The 16,158-nt window shown below is 39.7% G+C and overlaps 1 protein-coding gene across 7 annotated transcripts in view; it reads right to left on the bottom strand.

The window, feature by feature from the left end:
• rap1gap2a (RAP1 GTPase activating protein 2a) overlaps positions 1–16,158 on the bottom strand; it is a 131,618-nt gene that overhangs the window by 56,265 nt on the left and 59,195 nt on the right. For 2 of the 7 annotated variants that reach the window (XM_058413571.1, XM_058413568.1), the window contains exon 1: positions 9,663–9,958. The exons of the other annotated variants lie outside the window; for them this stretch is intronic. In XM_058413571.1, the coding sequence (XP_058269554.1) occupies positions 9,663–9,799 (137 nt within the window). In that variant the 5' untranslated portion in view covers positions 9,800–9,958. Of the gene's footprint in view, positions 1–9,662; positions 9,959–16,158 lie in introns of those variants that run through there. 7 annotated transcript variants of the gene reach the window in all.

The following is a 16,158-nucleotide window of genomic DNA, read 5'->3' on the forward strand; positions in this document are numbered from 1 at the left end:
GCAAGGCCCTTAACCCACAGTTGTATATAAATAAGATAAAATGTGAGTTGCTCTGGATAAGGGTGTCTGCAGGGTCAATTCATACTTTAAAAAAATCTTACGTTTATATTTATATTATATTTAAATACAGATTATCTTTATGATCCAGTACCAAGTAGAACTGTAACAAGACTAGGATCTTGATGTCCTGCTACCAATATTTGGTCGTGTGTGTATAAAAATTCTGAAATATACGTGAAATTGAAATACTGACAGAACTAGCCATGACTAGCATAAAGATTTCTCTGTATCAAATATGCTATCAGGGACAATTCTGACGAGGAAATAAAAGAAGGAAAGTTATATTAACTTGTTTTTAATTGGAAAGGTTTAGAAAAAGAAGAAGGCTGAGAAGCTGTTTAGCTTTGCTAATTGCTGTTAGCATAAGAGGATTAGCTACCAGAGTGTAGTCAAGGTCTTTAGAGCTTTCTGGCTTTTTTTAATGTTGCCTTGTGGAATGCAGTACGCTATGAAGGTAATATATTCCGTAATTCTACCTGGGTCTAAGGTCATTCAGGGGTCTTTGGTACACTGGATATGTTTATGTTGTTCACATGCAGGTTTAATATGCAATTCCTTTGCCTTTAGATAGTCTTCTTTGTTTAAAGCCTGTTAAAAAGCAGCATTACGAAGAAGCTAAGACATGTGCCGCTGCCCTCAGGATTAAACAGCTAATCAATGCTTCAATTAATAAAGCTATTCAACAGCCCATGCCCAATGGAAAAGCAAGGCTTGGCGCCATGGCAACCACTCCTCAGGCTGTGTGTGATGAGAGAGTTCGGTAAGTGTGAATTACCGTTTTATGTTTTCACACCAAACACACACACACACACACACACACAGGTGTTAGCACAGATGATACACTCTGTAGCACAGGGGTACAAGATGACTCGAACTGGAAATGACGAAGAGAATCAACTCTTCTAGACTAAATGACGGCTTTTTGTACATCAAATCTTACAATTTTTCATAATGGTAATTTCATGGTGACCAAACATGTCTAGTGTGGCCTTGACATAAGTATAAAATTAGCAAGCTTTCATTTAAATCCGGAAGAATTCGACATTTTTGTGGCATGCTGTTCCTGGAAAATTTTCAACACTGAGATAATGAAGTCATGAATCATGAAGTCACTTTACAGTTTTTATCCATTTATAGTTACATTTAAAGTTACGGAACACTCTTGGTTTAACATTCTGTTATGAATAGTGAATAGGTCTTATGAAACCTTTTGTCTTGAAGACTTACAGCTTTACCTCTGACTGGTCCAAAGTTCTGACACTGGAGACTCCTTCCCTAAATGTTAAACATCTCCTTACAAGATGGAGTCTCCAGTGTCCAGAACTTTGGACCAGTCAGAGGTAAAGCTGTACCGAATCATCAGTTACGCACCTTCTTAAAATCTCTTCACGGAACATTCGTTATACAAGTGCTATGGAAAAAGTGCTATCTGTTGCTATGGAAACGATCGTGTTTAAAAACCTGCTCCTCCTTAGACTGGGGAGTATAAATAAACTAAATTGAAGAAACTAAATGAAAAATAGAATGAAACAGAAATAAGATGAAGTCATAGACGATGATGAGACTTTAAGGAGTTATAAGTGATCTGTAAGATGGACACGTCTGTGTTGAGGAGTCTGATGGCCTGGTCTGAGTGAAGAAGTTCCTCCTGAGCTTCTCAGTTTAATCCCTCAGACTACAGAAGCTGTTGCTCGATTGCATCAGCTCCATCACTCAGGTGGTGGGCGGAGTCTTTGGTCATTTTAGCATGAAATCATCAGCTGTACCCGTACACCATAAAGTTAACGGTATAACTATTTTAGGTTCTCTTCTGGTATACTGTTACTCCACATCTTCAGTGTCACGTTACAGACTCCGTCCATCTGCTATGTTATTCTAACCTTTGCGGTTCCTCAAGAGTTCACCATGTAGATTTTTTATTATTGTAATTATTTTATATTTGGATTATCGACTCCTGCAAGAGACTATTAAATCCTGACCCGCTGCGTCTCCTCTCGCCTGCTCTTCCTCTCGGCTCCAAGGCTTCTGAATGGAACGTATTGATTTTGGCAGAGACTCGGTGGCTGGTGAGGAAACTTCAATCCAAATCAGAGCTCCAGCACCCACCGGGGACCAGTTGATATATATTTATATATATATATATATAAAATATATATACGCTTCCTGAATTGCTCATAAGTTCACTCGTGCTCTGGAGACTGTTTAAAGGAAAACGGGAAATGAAAACTTCAGACAAAAGGCGTTTGTTCATCGGTTGAAGCATGGCGGCTTTACGTAGGCTTTTATAGACCTTTAGAGCACAGTGCTGTCAAATTCTCTACTCTGATTGGTCAGACGGTGTTTCTCTGTTAAACCACAAATCACAGTTTATGTTAATGTCCTTGCTTTAATAAGTTTTAAAATCATCTGTAATCCTCGATATGGTGAAGGGTTCTGTATTGAGAAGATATTATGGAAGGAGTCTCCAGTGTCTGTGCTTCATAAGAGTCACTCTTAGGCTCTAACTTTCAGTTTTCCATCTCTTAGGACACTTTTTAAAATTTCAGTGAGTTGCGTTTTTTAAAAAAATTTTGTTAATTACAAGAAAGATTGAGAAGGAGAGAGGCTTGTACATGCTCTAATATAAGATTCAACATCTCAAGATTCAAGATTCTTATATTTGAGCATGCACTAGTCTCTCTCTTTTTCCGTCTTTCTTGTAATTAACAAAATTTTTAAAAATGCAGCTTGTTTATGTTACAGAGAAATTTTTTAAGGCACTATAATGTTAGTGATAACAGGAACTTGTCTCATGGACCTTCCACAATTACACATTAAACACACCCACAGAACAAATAGCTAAAAAGTATAATACATTCTATATAATTCTTCTTTATTTAAAAAAATGTAATAAATTTCTATTGGAGGGGAAAGTTACTCTTGTATAAGAGCAACTGTGGTGGTATTATACTGTAGTATAATACCACCATCGGGGCAGGGGTAGCTCAAGTGGTTAAGGCTCTGGGTCGTTGACCTGGAAGATCGGGGTTCAAGTTCCAGCACCGCCAAGCTGCAACCTTGAGCAAGGACCCCAACCCACCCTACTCCAGGGGCGCTGCATTATGGCTGACCCTGCGCTCTGACCTCAACCCCCAAGGATGAGATATGCAAAGAAAGAATTTTACTGTGCAGTAAAGTATATATATATGTGACAAGGCTACTTACTTACTTGGTTTCATAACTAACACACTACATTTTTATGGAACTTCAGGGTGGTAACAGTTTCTCCTAATTAAACACTAGCTATGTTCCAAATGACGCACTACACACTTACACAATGCGCTCTAATGTCTAGTGTTAGAACGGTCACATCGTCTCAAATGGAACACTAACAGTTATTTTTTGACGTCAGTACAGTTTCTTTTGACACGGTGACCATCTCTGACCATTGACAATGTGAGCTCATTTAAAATTTTTATTAAATTATAAGACGTCGCATTTTCTAGATTGTCGTCAGCCATTTTGGAAAAATTTGCTTAGCCCTTATACTACCTGATAGCTCCGCCTACTTCTTTGCCACTAGATGCAACAGTTGAGTGCGTGAAGTGTCCAACATTCCACACCTGAAGAAGTGCATCATTGAAGTGCACTTCTTCTTTTACTAGTTGGAATATTTACACACTATTTATACTACAAAATAGTATGTAAGTACTGATAATTTTCCTATAAAAGCATCCCCCTGTGACTATTCCTTACTTGGGTATTCCAGTAACACAGCCACAACTGGTGTACAAAAAATTCTTCTAATTATTCCAATTTTATTTAAGACAATGATGTATAATCCTAAGTGTATGAACTCACAGCATTTTTACTTTTATGATGTAAACTTGGACAGTTTCCCCAAACATTAAGTACAGGGTAATAAATAATGTCCCCCTTACTCCTTAGTCAGCCTGAAGCGAGTGTATTATTAGTATGAAGTGTACTCTTGGCTTGCCTGCTGACTTTTAGGTGCATGAAGCACTTTGTTTACATGCAGACTGAAAGCGGAGACAGAGGGCAGCCCGTAGGATTCGGTGTTCAGCAAATAGGGAGAGAAAAAGGAATGAGGGTGGGGGAGAAAAAGTGGCGCTCTAAATATAGCTCCAGAAAGCCACATTCTGTCGCTCTGTAAATAGGTGCCTCTGTCAGTGTGGCACTTGTTATAGAGACAAAAGCAGCTCATCCGGTACTCGTACTGAAGCTGCGAGCCAATGCCATCAAGAGTTCAATAGATAAATGTGGGGTCTGGCAGGAAACAGTAGGAAACGGTTACGTCAGGGCTCGGCGAAACAATCGGTCAAAAAGCCGAGTAGCTACGCAGGTCTGCTGTGTGCAGCTGAACATACACACATGTATGGAATAATGGCGAATAGACGCACTTTCATCAGGTAACTCAATCGATGTGTTATAGAAGTCTGCTGTGGACGACTTTGTGGAGGACGGATTAAAGAATAAAACAATGCTGGTTTTGTTTTGTTTTTTGTTTTTTTTCACAGGCTAAAATGCTGTGTCATGCAGTGTATTTAGTGATGCTGCTCAGTGATACACACACACACACTCACACACACACACACACACACTCACACACACACACGCGTAGGGTGTACGTCAGGTCAGAAAGGAAGCACTGGAAATCGTGTCTAAGATCTCTTCCAGATGCTAATTCAGGTCTCGTGTGCAGAATAAACAAAGCTGATGACACCGAGTAAGATGAACACGACTAGTTTCATTCATCCAACATGATCTGAGCCAGGATTTTCAAAACCATGAATGAAATCATATAACATTAGGACAGAGGACGCTGGGGTTTAGTAGCAGACTCATCCCCACTGCACTGTCCTACCAGACATGTTTTAATCCCCTGACTGGAACACTGTAGTTATTCTGTAGCTCACATCAGCACCAACATCCTGCTGAGATTTCACACTCTAACTGCTTTGAAATAAAACGTCAGTCCGTCCGTCCCTCCATCTGTCTCTCTCTCTCTCTCTCTTTCTCTGTCTCTCTGTCTGTCCGTCCGTCCATCCGTCCGTCTGTCTCTCTCTCTCTCTCTCTCTCTCTCTATCTATCTATCTATCTATCTATCTATCTATCTATCTATCTATCTATCTATCTATCTATCTGTCTATCTGTCTATCTTTCTGTATTGTCTGTCTGTCAAATTTTCTGTCTATCTATCTATCTATCTATCTATCTATCTATCTATCTATCTATCTATCTATCTGTCTGTCTGTCTGTCTGTCTGTATGCCCATCCGTCCATCCATCCATCCATCCATCCATCTCTCTCTCTCTCTCTCTCTCTCTCTCTCTCTCTATCTATCTCTCTGTCTGTCTGTCCATCTCTCTCTCTCTATCTCTATCTATCTATCTGTCTATCTACAAATGTAATGCTCTTTTTTTTCATTTTTATGGTACTATTGAAGGTTTGTAAGACTTTAAAGACTCGTATTAGAGCGAGTGTATCTGTGCTCTGCAGCGTTTCTGTCATAGAAAATGAACCAACACTTTCTGACCAATCAGAATGGAGAATCTGACAGCACCGTGGTACAGTCCGTTATATTTATCAGCTCATGGTACATGGAGTTAAACATGTCAGAGGTTCACTAATCACTTGTTTTACTGTAGACTCTTTTATTACAGCGCTTGCTTTATTATCGTCCATAGAGAGCCTCAATAATCCTAAACACGTCACTTCTCACGGCCTCCCACGGACCTGACGCCTGCTCTGGATGAACGGCGCTGGTGTTTTCCCAGGTTATAAACCTGCCATAGGTTGTGCTTTACATAATACACGTTACACCTTTATGGGAACGCATAACTCATTCACGGTAGTATAATGAGCCCTGAGTCACACAGAGTCTGCTGTGTCTGTGTGTGTGTGTGTGTGTGTGTGTGTGTGTGAGAGCCACTGAATTAGGAGTTTGTGCCTTTCTAATCTCACACAGCTGCTAATCATAAGTGCTTTCTCACGATGAGGGTGAGGAGAGAGAGAGAGAGAGAGAGAAGAGAGAGAGGGAAGAGAGAGAGGGAAGAAAATTACTGTTAATGAGAGAGAAATGGTTAAGGGTTAATATATTCTGGAGTGTCACCACTTGGCTTTCAGCCTTTTTACTCAGGTTGTAAAAATGTAATGCATAAAATTGAGTAAAAAAAAATTAACATTTGAATCAGTTTTCTTTTTTATACGTTACAAAAATGAAATAAAAAAAGACAAAAGATTAAACAAAAGTATTAAATAAAAAGAAGCAAACAAAACAAATAAATAAATGGCACATATAATGGCATTTAGATTATTCAATAAAGTGAGTGGAACATTGCAAAGGGTTTAAAAAATTCTGGATTCATATTCTTTTTCACACAAGTTCGTGCTTTTCTTGTTCTGCTCATTAAAAATAATATCCAAAAATGTGTGCATGGAATGATTGTGTTGAGCGTGTACACAATAAAAAGTCTTTTTAAAGAAAAAAAAGAAAAGAAATTAAATTACAAATGCACATAAAATACATATGACTCAAATAAAATTATAAATTAAAATAGTGGAGGAATGTGTTCAGCAATGAAATAAATAAATTAACAAATGTTAGTAGTTCAAATACATATATGGATAGTGAGTGAAAGCAAAAAATATTAAATAAAAATTATTTAAAAAAATAAAAAATATTATTATTATTATTATTATTATTAGTGTTGTAATTAAAAAAAAATTGATTTTGTATATATTTTGTATATTTCATATATATATAATTATTATTACATATTGAGTAAAGTGAGATAAAAAAAATTGGGGTTAAAGTAAAGGTAGTGTCAGGTTGTGTTGAGGCAAAAAGAAACAGTAAAGGAGAAGAGAGGTTTGGGAATAGTGTTATTCAATGTGAGAAAGCGAAAGCAGCAGTTTAATGAGAGGAGCAAATGATGAAATGGGAGAAAATTAGCAGCTCTGCCTCAGGAAGAAAAAGGAAAGTGGCTAAAATGTTGACTCACTTCATTACACACTCATATTTTTGGATTTTGTGGAGAGAAACGGGATGAGAGCAGAGCACACTGAAGTCAACGGCATGACACTGCAGAAGGTCAGAGGCTGCGGTCAGCAGTCAGCGTCTTTCCAGAGAGCGTCCAGTCTCTGAAATGAATCGTAATCACAACCTCCACAATGTTCCTCATCTATAAAGCTGAATAATTATCTGCCTCGCTGTTGTTCAACCCTGTTTAAACTGTTAGCAATTACAGAGCAATCAACCCTCAATCAGAGACATGCCGAGGCTCGGGCTTTCGCAAAGAAAATCCTTTTTGTCTAGCAAACGCAACAGGCCAGCTGTTTTCTCTCCCAATCACAGCCAATCCATCACACTGCGCACTCGAAAGAGCCATTTATTCTCATCAAACTCACTCACATCTTCTTCGGCTTGTTGCTGTTCTGGTGTTGAGGATGCAGTACTTCAACTCTGAGCAGGTGAATCTGACTGGGTGTGTTTACTACCTTTAACAAACCAGAAATGGATGAATCTATCTATTTAAAATCACAGAGCATCTAATATATATCATGATGTATAGTTCGGAAAACAAATAGAAATAATTCAAGAAAATTACTAATATTGAGTATTAAACAGAAATTACAAAAAAAAAACTACAATAAAATACTTCAAAATATTTTTAAAAAATGAAAATATTTAATTTATTAAATAATATGTAGTGCATAGTTTATAATCAGTGCAATTTATTTCCACGAAAAGTATTAAATACATTTACGCACTTCAATAGCAATTATTTTAGTTAACCATTTTAGAAAATATTTAAAATGTTAAATAAATAAATAAATAAATAAATAAATAAATAAATAAATAAACTATTAAATAATTTTTTAGATTTTTTTAACATTTAGGTTGGCTAAAATCAAAGTTAAATCAAATTATTAAATAAAAAAAATGTCAAATAAATGTAAAATAATGTTTAATTAATACCTAAAATTATGAGATTAAATAGAAATATTAAATAAAAATACACAGATTAATGATGTAAATCACTGCACATTAGCTGATTAAATTAGTTTAATTAAATGTAAATATGTTAAATTATTCAATAAAAATATATATAGTCCTATTAACAAAAATCTGTAGTTACATTTATAAAACAAATCCCTTCTGTAATATTAGATGAAAAATGTTATGAGTTTATTCTATAAGATAACTTCTTGTTAGGAATACTGTGTAATAAAAACACTGATAATACTCTCAGGATGGCACGTTGTTCCATCCTCCATTCTTGAGCAAAAGTTTTCCCACCCAAGGATCAAAGTAAAACCCCCTTAGGAAAGTAAGACCAAAAAAATCATTGTGTCGTATTATAAAGCCGTTCTGAAGGACGTGTTCGGTTATCAAACAAGCCCATGCAAATAAGACAGAGTAGAAAACAAGCCAGTCTGTGTTAACTGTATAAATACAGACTAATGATTAGAGAGAAAGAAGAACGATTGGTCAGAACTACACAAAAAACAGTCACTGCAGGGAATTGTCCGCGAGAGAGGTAAGTAGTGGACGTGAAAAGGTCAAGACCTCTGGGAGAAACTTAAGGAAACATCTAGTCAGGCTTTTCAGCGTGTCTTGCTTTCACACAGATTCTGATACCCAGAAACATGAGTGAGGAGTCTCCAGAGGAAGGACTTCTCCTTTCCTGTTTTGTTTCATTTGGGTTTTTATTTTCATGACAGTTATCCGTTTACCGTGTGGACCGGAGTGAATGATGCACACCTGTCGCTTCGACAAAAGCCCGTACGCCTCACTTCCTTTCACTCTGCAAAGCAGCTCTTTATCAGTTTCGATCAACTTGCCCCAGTTACAGCACATCTGACAGGCTAATTGTTCATAAAACCACACAAGCAACACCCTTACTATTTCTTCCACTGCAAAAAAAAAGCCTTAGATTTACATTTCCCCATGCAAACATATGTGGAAAGTTACAGCACTGGAGCTCATGGTGTAGTAATATACAGTGAGGATGTTCCTTTACAGTTCTTTTTCCTCGTACCGCCGTACTGACGACAAGATCTCATACAAATAGCACTCATTTTTCCAAGAAAGTTTTAATATACATTGAAATGTACTATGCCTTGCTATTTAGAAACACCCATACTTTTTTATTATAGCTATTTTAATTCTTCTTCTTTATTTAAATGTTAAATTTCTTGTCCTTGGGTACCCTAAAATGACAAATATAGTTTTTTGTTTTGTTTAAAATGTCACTTTAAGGTCACAGTATGCATCATTATATTTATTTCCACCAGCAAAAAAACCCTCCATGATTTTTTTTTTTTGAAAGCTATAATAAAACTTAGGCTTCAATTCTGTTTTATTTTAACAGCCACTACTTAAGGAGCTGGAGAGCAAAAATAGACTTAAACATCCTTTACCCTGCAGCTGTCTGGTGTTACAGAGGTATCAGTGATTCATCTGATCCTCTGAGGAGAGAAGTATACTGGAAGGTTTATTGCAATATTAATCCTCAAACCATCCTTCCCCTGTCCGAAAAGCAGCTCTTTTCGTCGAGAGCAGAAATCAAGAAAAAGGAATAGAGAAGTTCACCCACCGCTCCTTCTCTCTCTCCTTCTCTCTCTCTCTTTCCCTCTCTCTCTCCTTGTGCCTCCTGGACTTGTGCAGTAGTCCAATAAGGATGACAGCAGCCCGGATGCCGGCCTTCTTGGACTGAACGTTGGAATCGGACATATTTCCTGTCACCCGTGCTGTTCTTCTTGTCTCAGGGTCCCAGGTTTCAGTCCAGGGTTGTGTTTTATTTCACTGCTACAACTGACTTCAGTGCCACCGGCTGTGCGAGTCAGAGTGTGCATCTCCGTCTACCTCTCGCCTTCCCTCTCTCTCTCTCTCTCTCTTTCTCTCTCTCTCTCTCGTTCTCACAGCCTGCCCCTGCCTATACCTGATAGGAACAGCACAAAGCTAATTCCCGCCCCCTTTTTCCCCTCCCCTCCGCCCTCCTTTCACCCCTCTCCACCCCCACCATGCTGTATTTGTTTCCATCTGTGTGCTGTTCTTCCAGGCCTGCTCGTACCTCCGTAGCCGGGACTTTCCGCTGGATAAAAGGACACACTCTCACCCTCTCGCACAGCCTCTCGCACCTCTCGCTTTCTCTCCTCAGTTTTTTTTCTTTCTTTTTTCTATTTTTCCTCATTTTGACCTTCTCTGCTTTGTACTTATGCACCAGGTTCTTCTTGCTGGTCTTCTCTTCCTATCAAAGCCAGTAGCACTGAATAGCTTTGTGCATTGTGTATTGTGTCATCAACGTGGTTTGTGAATGTCATCATGTCTCTTTCAGCATGCTGTGTCTGTGTGTCTGTGTGTGTGTCTGTGTGTGTGTGTGTGTCTGTGTGTGTGTGTGTGTCTGTGTGTGTGTCTGTGTGTGTGTGTGTGTATCTAGGTGGGGACCAGATTTCCCCACAAGGATAGGAATATCTGACATTCGCCTGTCATCACAAGGAAAATTGCTGTATTGCTATAAAAACTGAAGCTTTAAATGTAACGACCTTTTAGCTACAGAGCTTGAGGTTATTGTTAGCTACAGATGTAGGACATTACATATTAGCTTCAGTATGTTAGTAATTATGTCAGTGGAAGGTCCTAACAGCCTAATGTATGCAAAGATATAGCAAAGTATGTAAATGTTTTTCTCATACAAATCAAAAGTTTCAGTAATAACAATTTAATGTAAATGACTGAATGTGGTCACGGCAGAGCTGATTTACATTACATTCAGCTACACCTACATAACTCTAGCTGAAAAGGTCAAAATGGTGACTAAAATAGTGAAAGAGCTCCTCCTCTAAACACTGACAGAGCTCCTCCTCTAAACACCGACAGAGCGCCTCCTCTAAACACTGACAGAGCTCCTCCTCTAAACACCGACAGAGCCCCTCCTCTAAACACTGACAGAGCCCCTCCTCTAAACACTGACAGAGCTCCTCCTCTAAACACTGACAGAGCCCCTCCTCTAAACACTGACAGAGCTCCTCCTCTAAACACTGACAGAGCTCCTCCTCTAAACACTGACAGAGCCCCTCCTCTAAACACTGACAGAGCTCCTCCTCTAAACACTGACAGAGCTCCTCCTCTAAACACCGACAGAGCCCCTCCTCTAAACACTGACAGAGCCCCTCCTCTAAACACTGACAGAGCTCCTCCTCTAAACACTGACAGAGCCCCTCCTCTAAACACTGACAGAGCCCCTCCTCTAAACACTGACAGAGCTCCTCCTCTAAACACTGACAGAGCCCCTCCTCTAAACACTGACAGAGCCCCTCCTCTAAACACTGACAGAGCTCCTCCTCTAAACACCGACAGAGCTCCTCCTCTAAACACTGACAGAGCTCCTCCTCTAAACACTGACAGAGCCCCTCCTCTAAACACTGACAGAGCCCCTCCTCTAAACACTGACAGAGCTCCTCCTCTAAACACTGAAAGAGCTCCTCCTCTAAACACTGACAGAGCTCCTCCTCTAAACACTGACAGAGCTCCTCCTCTAAACACTGACAGAGCGCCTCCTCTAAACACTGACAGAGCTCCTCCTCTAAACACTGACAGAGCCCCTCCTCTAAACACTGACAGAGCTCCTCCTCTAAACACTGACAGAGCTCCTCCTCTAAACACTGAAAGAGCACCTCCTCTAAACACTGACAGAGCCCCTCCTCTAAACACTGACAGAGCTCCTCCTCTAAACACTGAAAGAGCCCCTCCTCTAAACACTGAAAGAGCCCCTCCTCTAAACACTGACAGAGCTCCTCCTCTAAACACTGACAGAGCTCCTCCTCTAAACACTGACAGAGCGCCTCCTCTAAACACTGACAGAGCTCCTCCTCTAAACACTGACAGAGCTCCTCCTCTAAACACTGACAGAGCCCCTCCTCTAAACACTGAAAGAGCCCCTCCTCTAAACACTGACAGAGCTCCTCCTCTAAACACTGACAGAGCCCCTCCTCTAAACACTGACAGAGCTCCTCCTCTAAACACTGACAGAGCTCCTCCTCTAAACACTGACAGAGCTCCTCCTCTAAACACTGACAGAGCTCCTCCTCTAAACACTGACAGAGCTCCTCCTCTAAACACTGACAGAGCTCCTCCTCTAAACACTGACAGAGCTCCTCCTCTAAACACTGACAGAGCCCCTCCTCTAAACACTGAAAGAGCCCCTCCTCTAAACACTGACAGAGCTCCTCCTCTAAACACTGACATGCTCCAGCGCACAATTTCTGAATAAATTAGTTAGTATCTAGTTTGGTTAATGAGGTCCGTGGTGTTTTGGACAACATCTGTGTGAATGGGGTGTGTCTCATTTCCAGCAGCAGAGCTGATGCTCACTTTTCAACCCCGAAGCTCCCCTACTGATCAGGCACTGATGTGTCCTTGTGTCCTTCTCACTCTCAGAAACACTTGTGCATCGTTATTTATAAAGACTGTAAGAACGCATTCTAAAGCTAAACTATTAAAATCTCAAATAATGAAGCATCTTGTCCTCTGTTTTATTTTATTTTTTTTGCCTCTTTTGTTTTGTCCTTGCTGTAACCTTTGTCTTGCAGCTGTGGGTCTGAAGAGTCAGAGTTGTTGGCCTTCAAGTCTGTGTGATTTACTTCATAAGCAGCGCCACATTCTGACACTCGGTCCTGACAGAATCGCTTCACGATTAGCATGCGACCTTCAAAATGCTGCTGCTTTGCAGACATCACTAGTGTGGGTCTTTAGGACAGATGCCAAGCAAAGTACTGACACGTACCGGAATACACTCTGGCAATATCAATAACATGACAAATAATCATCATTAGCTAGCTTGTGAGGAAAGTTACGCAATTATGGTGCATATTTAAATTTGATGTAAAAAAATATTTATATATATTATATATATTTTATATATTATATATTTATATAATGTATTTTTTATATATATTTTTTAATATTTTTATTTTTATATATTTTATATATTATATATTTTATTAAATATTTTATATTATATAACTCAACCTCAACCTCTTCAGGTAAGTAATTCCTCGTTTATAAGTCAGTTAAACAGTACTAAGTGCTGAACAGATGTGGTTTAACATGTATGTATGATAAAGCTAGTCAGGTCCATCAACAGTGACGTCAACAGTGCACCAGGAGCCGAGATTCAAATATGTGTTTGTGCTTGGATGTTATGGCTATTGCTTAGCAACAGACATCCATCCATCCATCCATCCATTTTCTATACCTGCTTTATTCCTAATTAGGGTCACAGGGATCTGCTGGAGCCTATCCCAGCACACTAGGGGTACACCCTGGACAGGTCACCAGGGCCACACATATAGACAGACAACCACACACACTCACTCTCACTCCTATGGGCAATTCAGAATTACCAATCAACCTATTGTACATGTTTTTGGACTGTGGGAGGAAACCGGAGTACCCGGAGTAAACCCACACATCCAGGACCTTTTCTTCTTGCTGTGAGGCAACAGTGCTAACCATTAAGCCACCATCGTGCTGCCCGGCAACAGACATCCAATCAGAAATTGAACAGGGTGCGCCTCATATCAGGTGAAAACCAGCTGAACAAGACAACTGAACAAAAACGACTCGGTAGATAGAGGAAAAATACAGAACATCACGGAAGTGCACGCCGTAGCTAGGGGGAAATACGTAGCGCTGAAAAATTGGAAATCAGTGAACTAACACCTGGTCATCTACATGAAAAATTAAAGAAGATAAAGCTGTGAAAGATAACAGAACCCGCTCAGGTGCCAAAGCACAGAGCTGAATTTTTTTTCCTCACCGATTAAAGTAAAAGCGTGGGGCGAGTCGTTATTTAAAGCGGCCACGTGCTGGATTTATCTAATCGGGGTTGTTGATACGCAAATATAAAAATGAAAAGAAGGTTAAGGCGGGGTTTAGGGATGTAGAGTGTGAAAGGTCAGATTATGAAGAGCCAGGATTCAGTGTTAAACCCTGGGAAAGCAGGAGCAGTGTGAAACCTCCAACTACAGAAACCCAGGATTCTCTTTAACCGGGGTTCACTAGGACCCAGAGGAAATATTTCAGATTTGAAAAGACTCGAAGAGATGATTGACTAAATTACAAGATACACAATGATGTAATATCTGTAAGAAAAAAACATGGAACAAACAAAAAAGCATTTTAATTGTTAAACATATTCTAATCTGATGTTTTAAACCGTCTCACTTGGTGATTAGTGATTTGTTTACTTCTGTAAAGCTTCTTTATAAGTGTTTATTAGTGACTCATATTAGGAAGCTGGAAGCGCAGTGGTTAAGATTCAGTCACTATATTAAATCTCAAACGTAAGACACTTCTGATAAAGTGGTCTGCTAAATGTCAGAGTAATGCGGAATGTTCAGATCTGCTGTTAGCTGCTTGATGGGAGAGTTTAACAGCGATATGGAGCATCTCCGTGGTCATGGAGACATAATGAGTGATGGATATGGGTTGAGGTGTCTCATAAGAGAGAGATGTCTCATTGGCGTCCCTTTGGGAGACGCATGGAGAATAACGTGTTCCAGCATTATTCGGGGTTCTTCATCCTGCAGTTTAAGGCATGCTGGAGGGAGGAATGTATGATAGAGAGAGAGAGAGAGAGAGAGAGAGAGAGAGAGAGACAGAGAAACCTAGCATTATACCGTCAAGCTAAATGCACTTCAGAGAGACACAAACTCACACCTTTCCTCCCTTCTTCCCTTTAGTGCAAGAACACACACACACACACACACTTCTACACCTTAGAGGAAATAACACACAATTCTGAACATCCTCAACACTGTCACAATGACACTCATCCACTTTAACACACATGCAGCTTCATTTCTTAATGCCTCACTGAATATCACACACCTCATCAATTCCAACTGTCCCATCACTTCCTAAAGAAGGAAACAAAACACTAACCCTACTAGCCACACACACACACACACACACACACACAAAGATTTACTGTACAGTTTTTTGTCTGATTAACACCAATTTATATCAGATTCTTAAATCTAATTTCTGCTACCTTCACACACACACACACACACACACACACACAGAAAAGTAAGTAAGCAGGATTTACAAAGCACAGACTCTCAAAATAACACATGAAACAGCCAAACAAACAACACCACAACAAAACTGTCCCTGACCATCACCTCCAGTCCCTGATCTCCAGTTCCAGATGATTTTTTTTTTTATCCAAAAAGTGACAAAAGCTCATCTCCCTCAGGTGTAAACATCACTTTCTCTCAGCGCACAGCTCCTTTCAGTGCTGCTTCACCTCTCAGACATCCAGGCGTCTCCTCTCCAAACCTTTCATACTCAATCTCTGTTAACATCAACCTTCAGTTCAAAGTAAATCCACTTTAAGATGCTTGCTGGCCACCAGTGCAGTCTGGAGCAGTGGTGGCTCAGCAGTACGGGAAGACAGCAGTGTTTATCGCTTTTATATCCAGAGTTTAAATCATAAAGTCCTACTTTCCAACTAAATGCAGTTTCAATTATGTTGAAATATCATCACTACATGTAACACACCTGTAAGCTGTACTGTTACACATCAGGTACTATTACTGAGATTCTTCCTTACAGCTGTTTCCACACTGCACATCTGTTTATTTACACATAGCTTATAATACAATCTACTGTACATTTCTGTCAGCTACTGGACCACCAGAGGAGGTGTGGTTCATCATAGCCTGCTTTTTGTTTCTGTATTCCCCACGTGTCTTGTGCCACGCCCTTCCTCACCTTGTCCCGCTTTCCCGCCATGTCACCTGTTCCCAATTTACCTTAATGTTTAGTCTGATATATACCAGCCCTTTTGTATCTGTCTTTGTCAGTCATTGTTTGTTGTTCGGTCAGACGCCGTTGTGTTTCCAGGTTCCCATGGTATCGTTACGTTTTAATACTCATGTTGTATTTGTCCAGTGTTCTGTGTAAGTCTTGGTTTAGTTGTGTTAATAAAACAAACGCTGTTAATTTATCCTGCTTGTGGGTCTGATAAACTGTAAGCGGGTGATCGTGACTACCACAGAGATCCAGGTTCGATCCCAGCTTCT

Source organism: Hemibagrus wyckioides, linkage group LG17 (assembly GCF_019097595.1).
Source record: "Hemibagrus wyckioides isolate EC202008001 linkage group LG17, SWU_Hwy_1.0, whole genome shotgun sequence".
NCBI lineage: Eukaryota > Metazoa > Chordata > Actinopteri > Siluriformes > Bagridae > Hemibagrus > Hemibagrus wyckioides.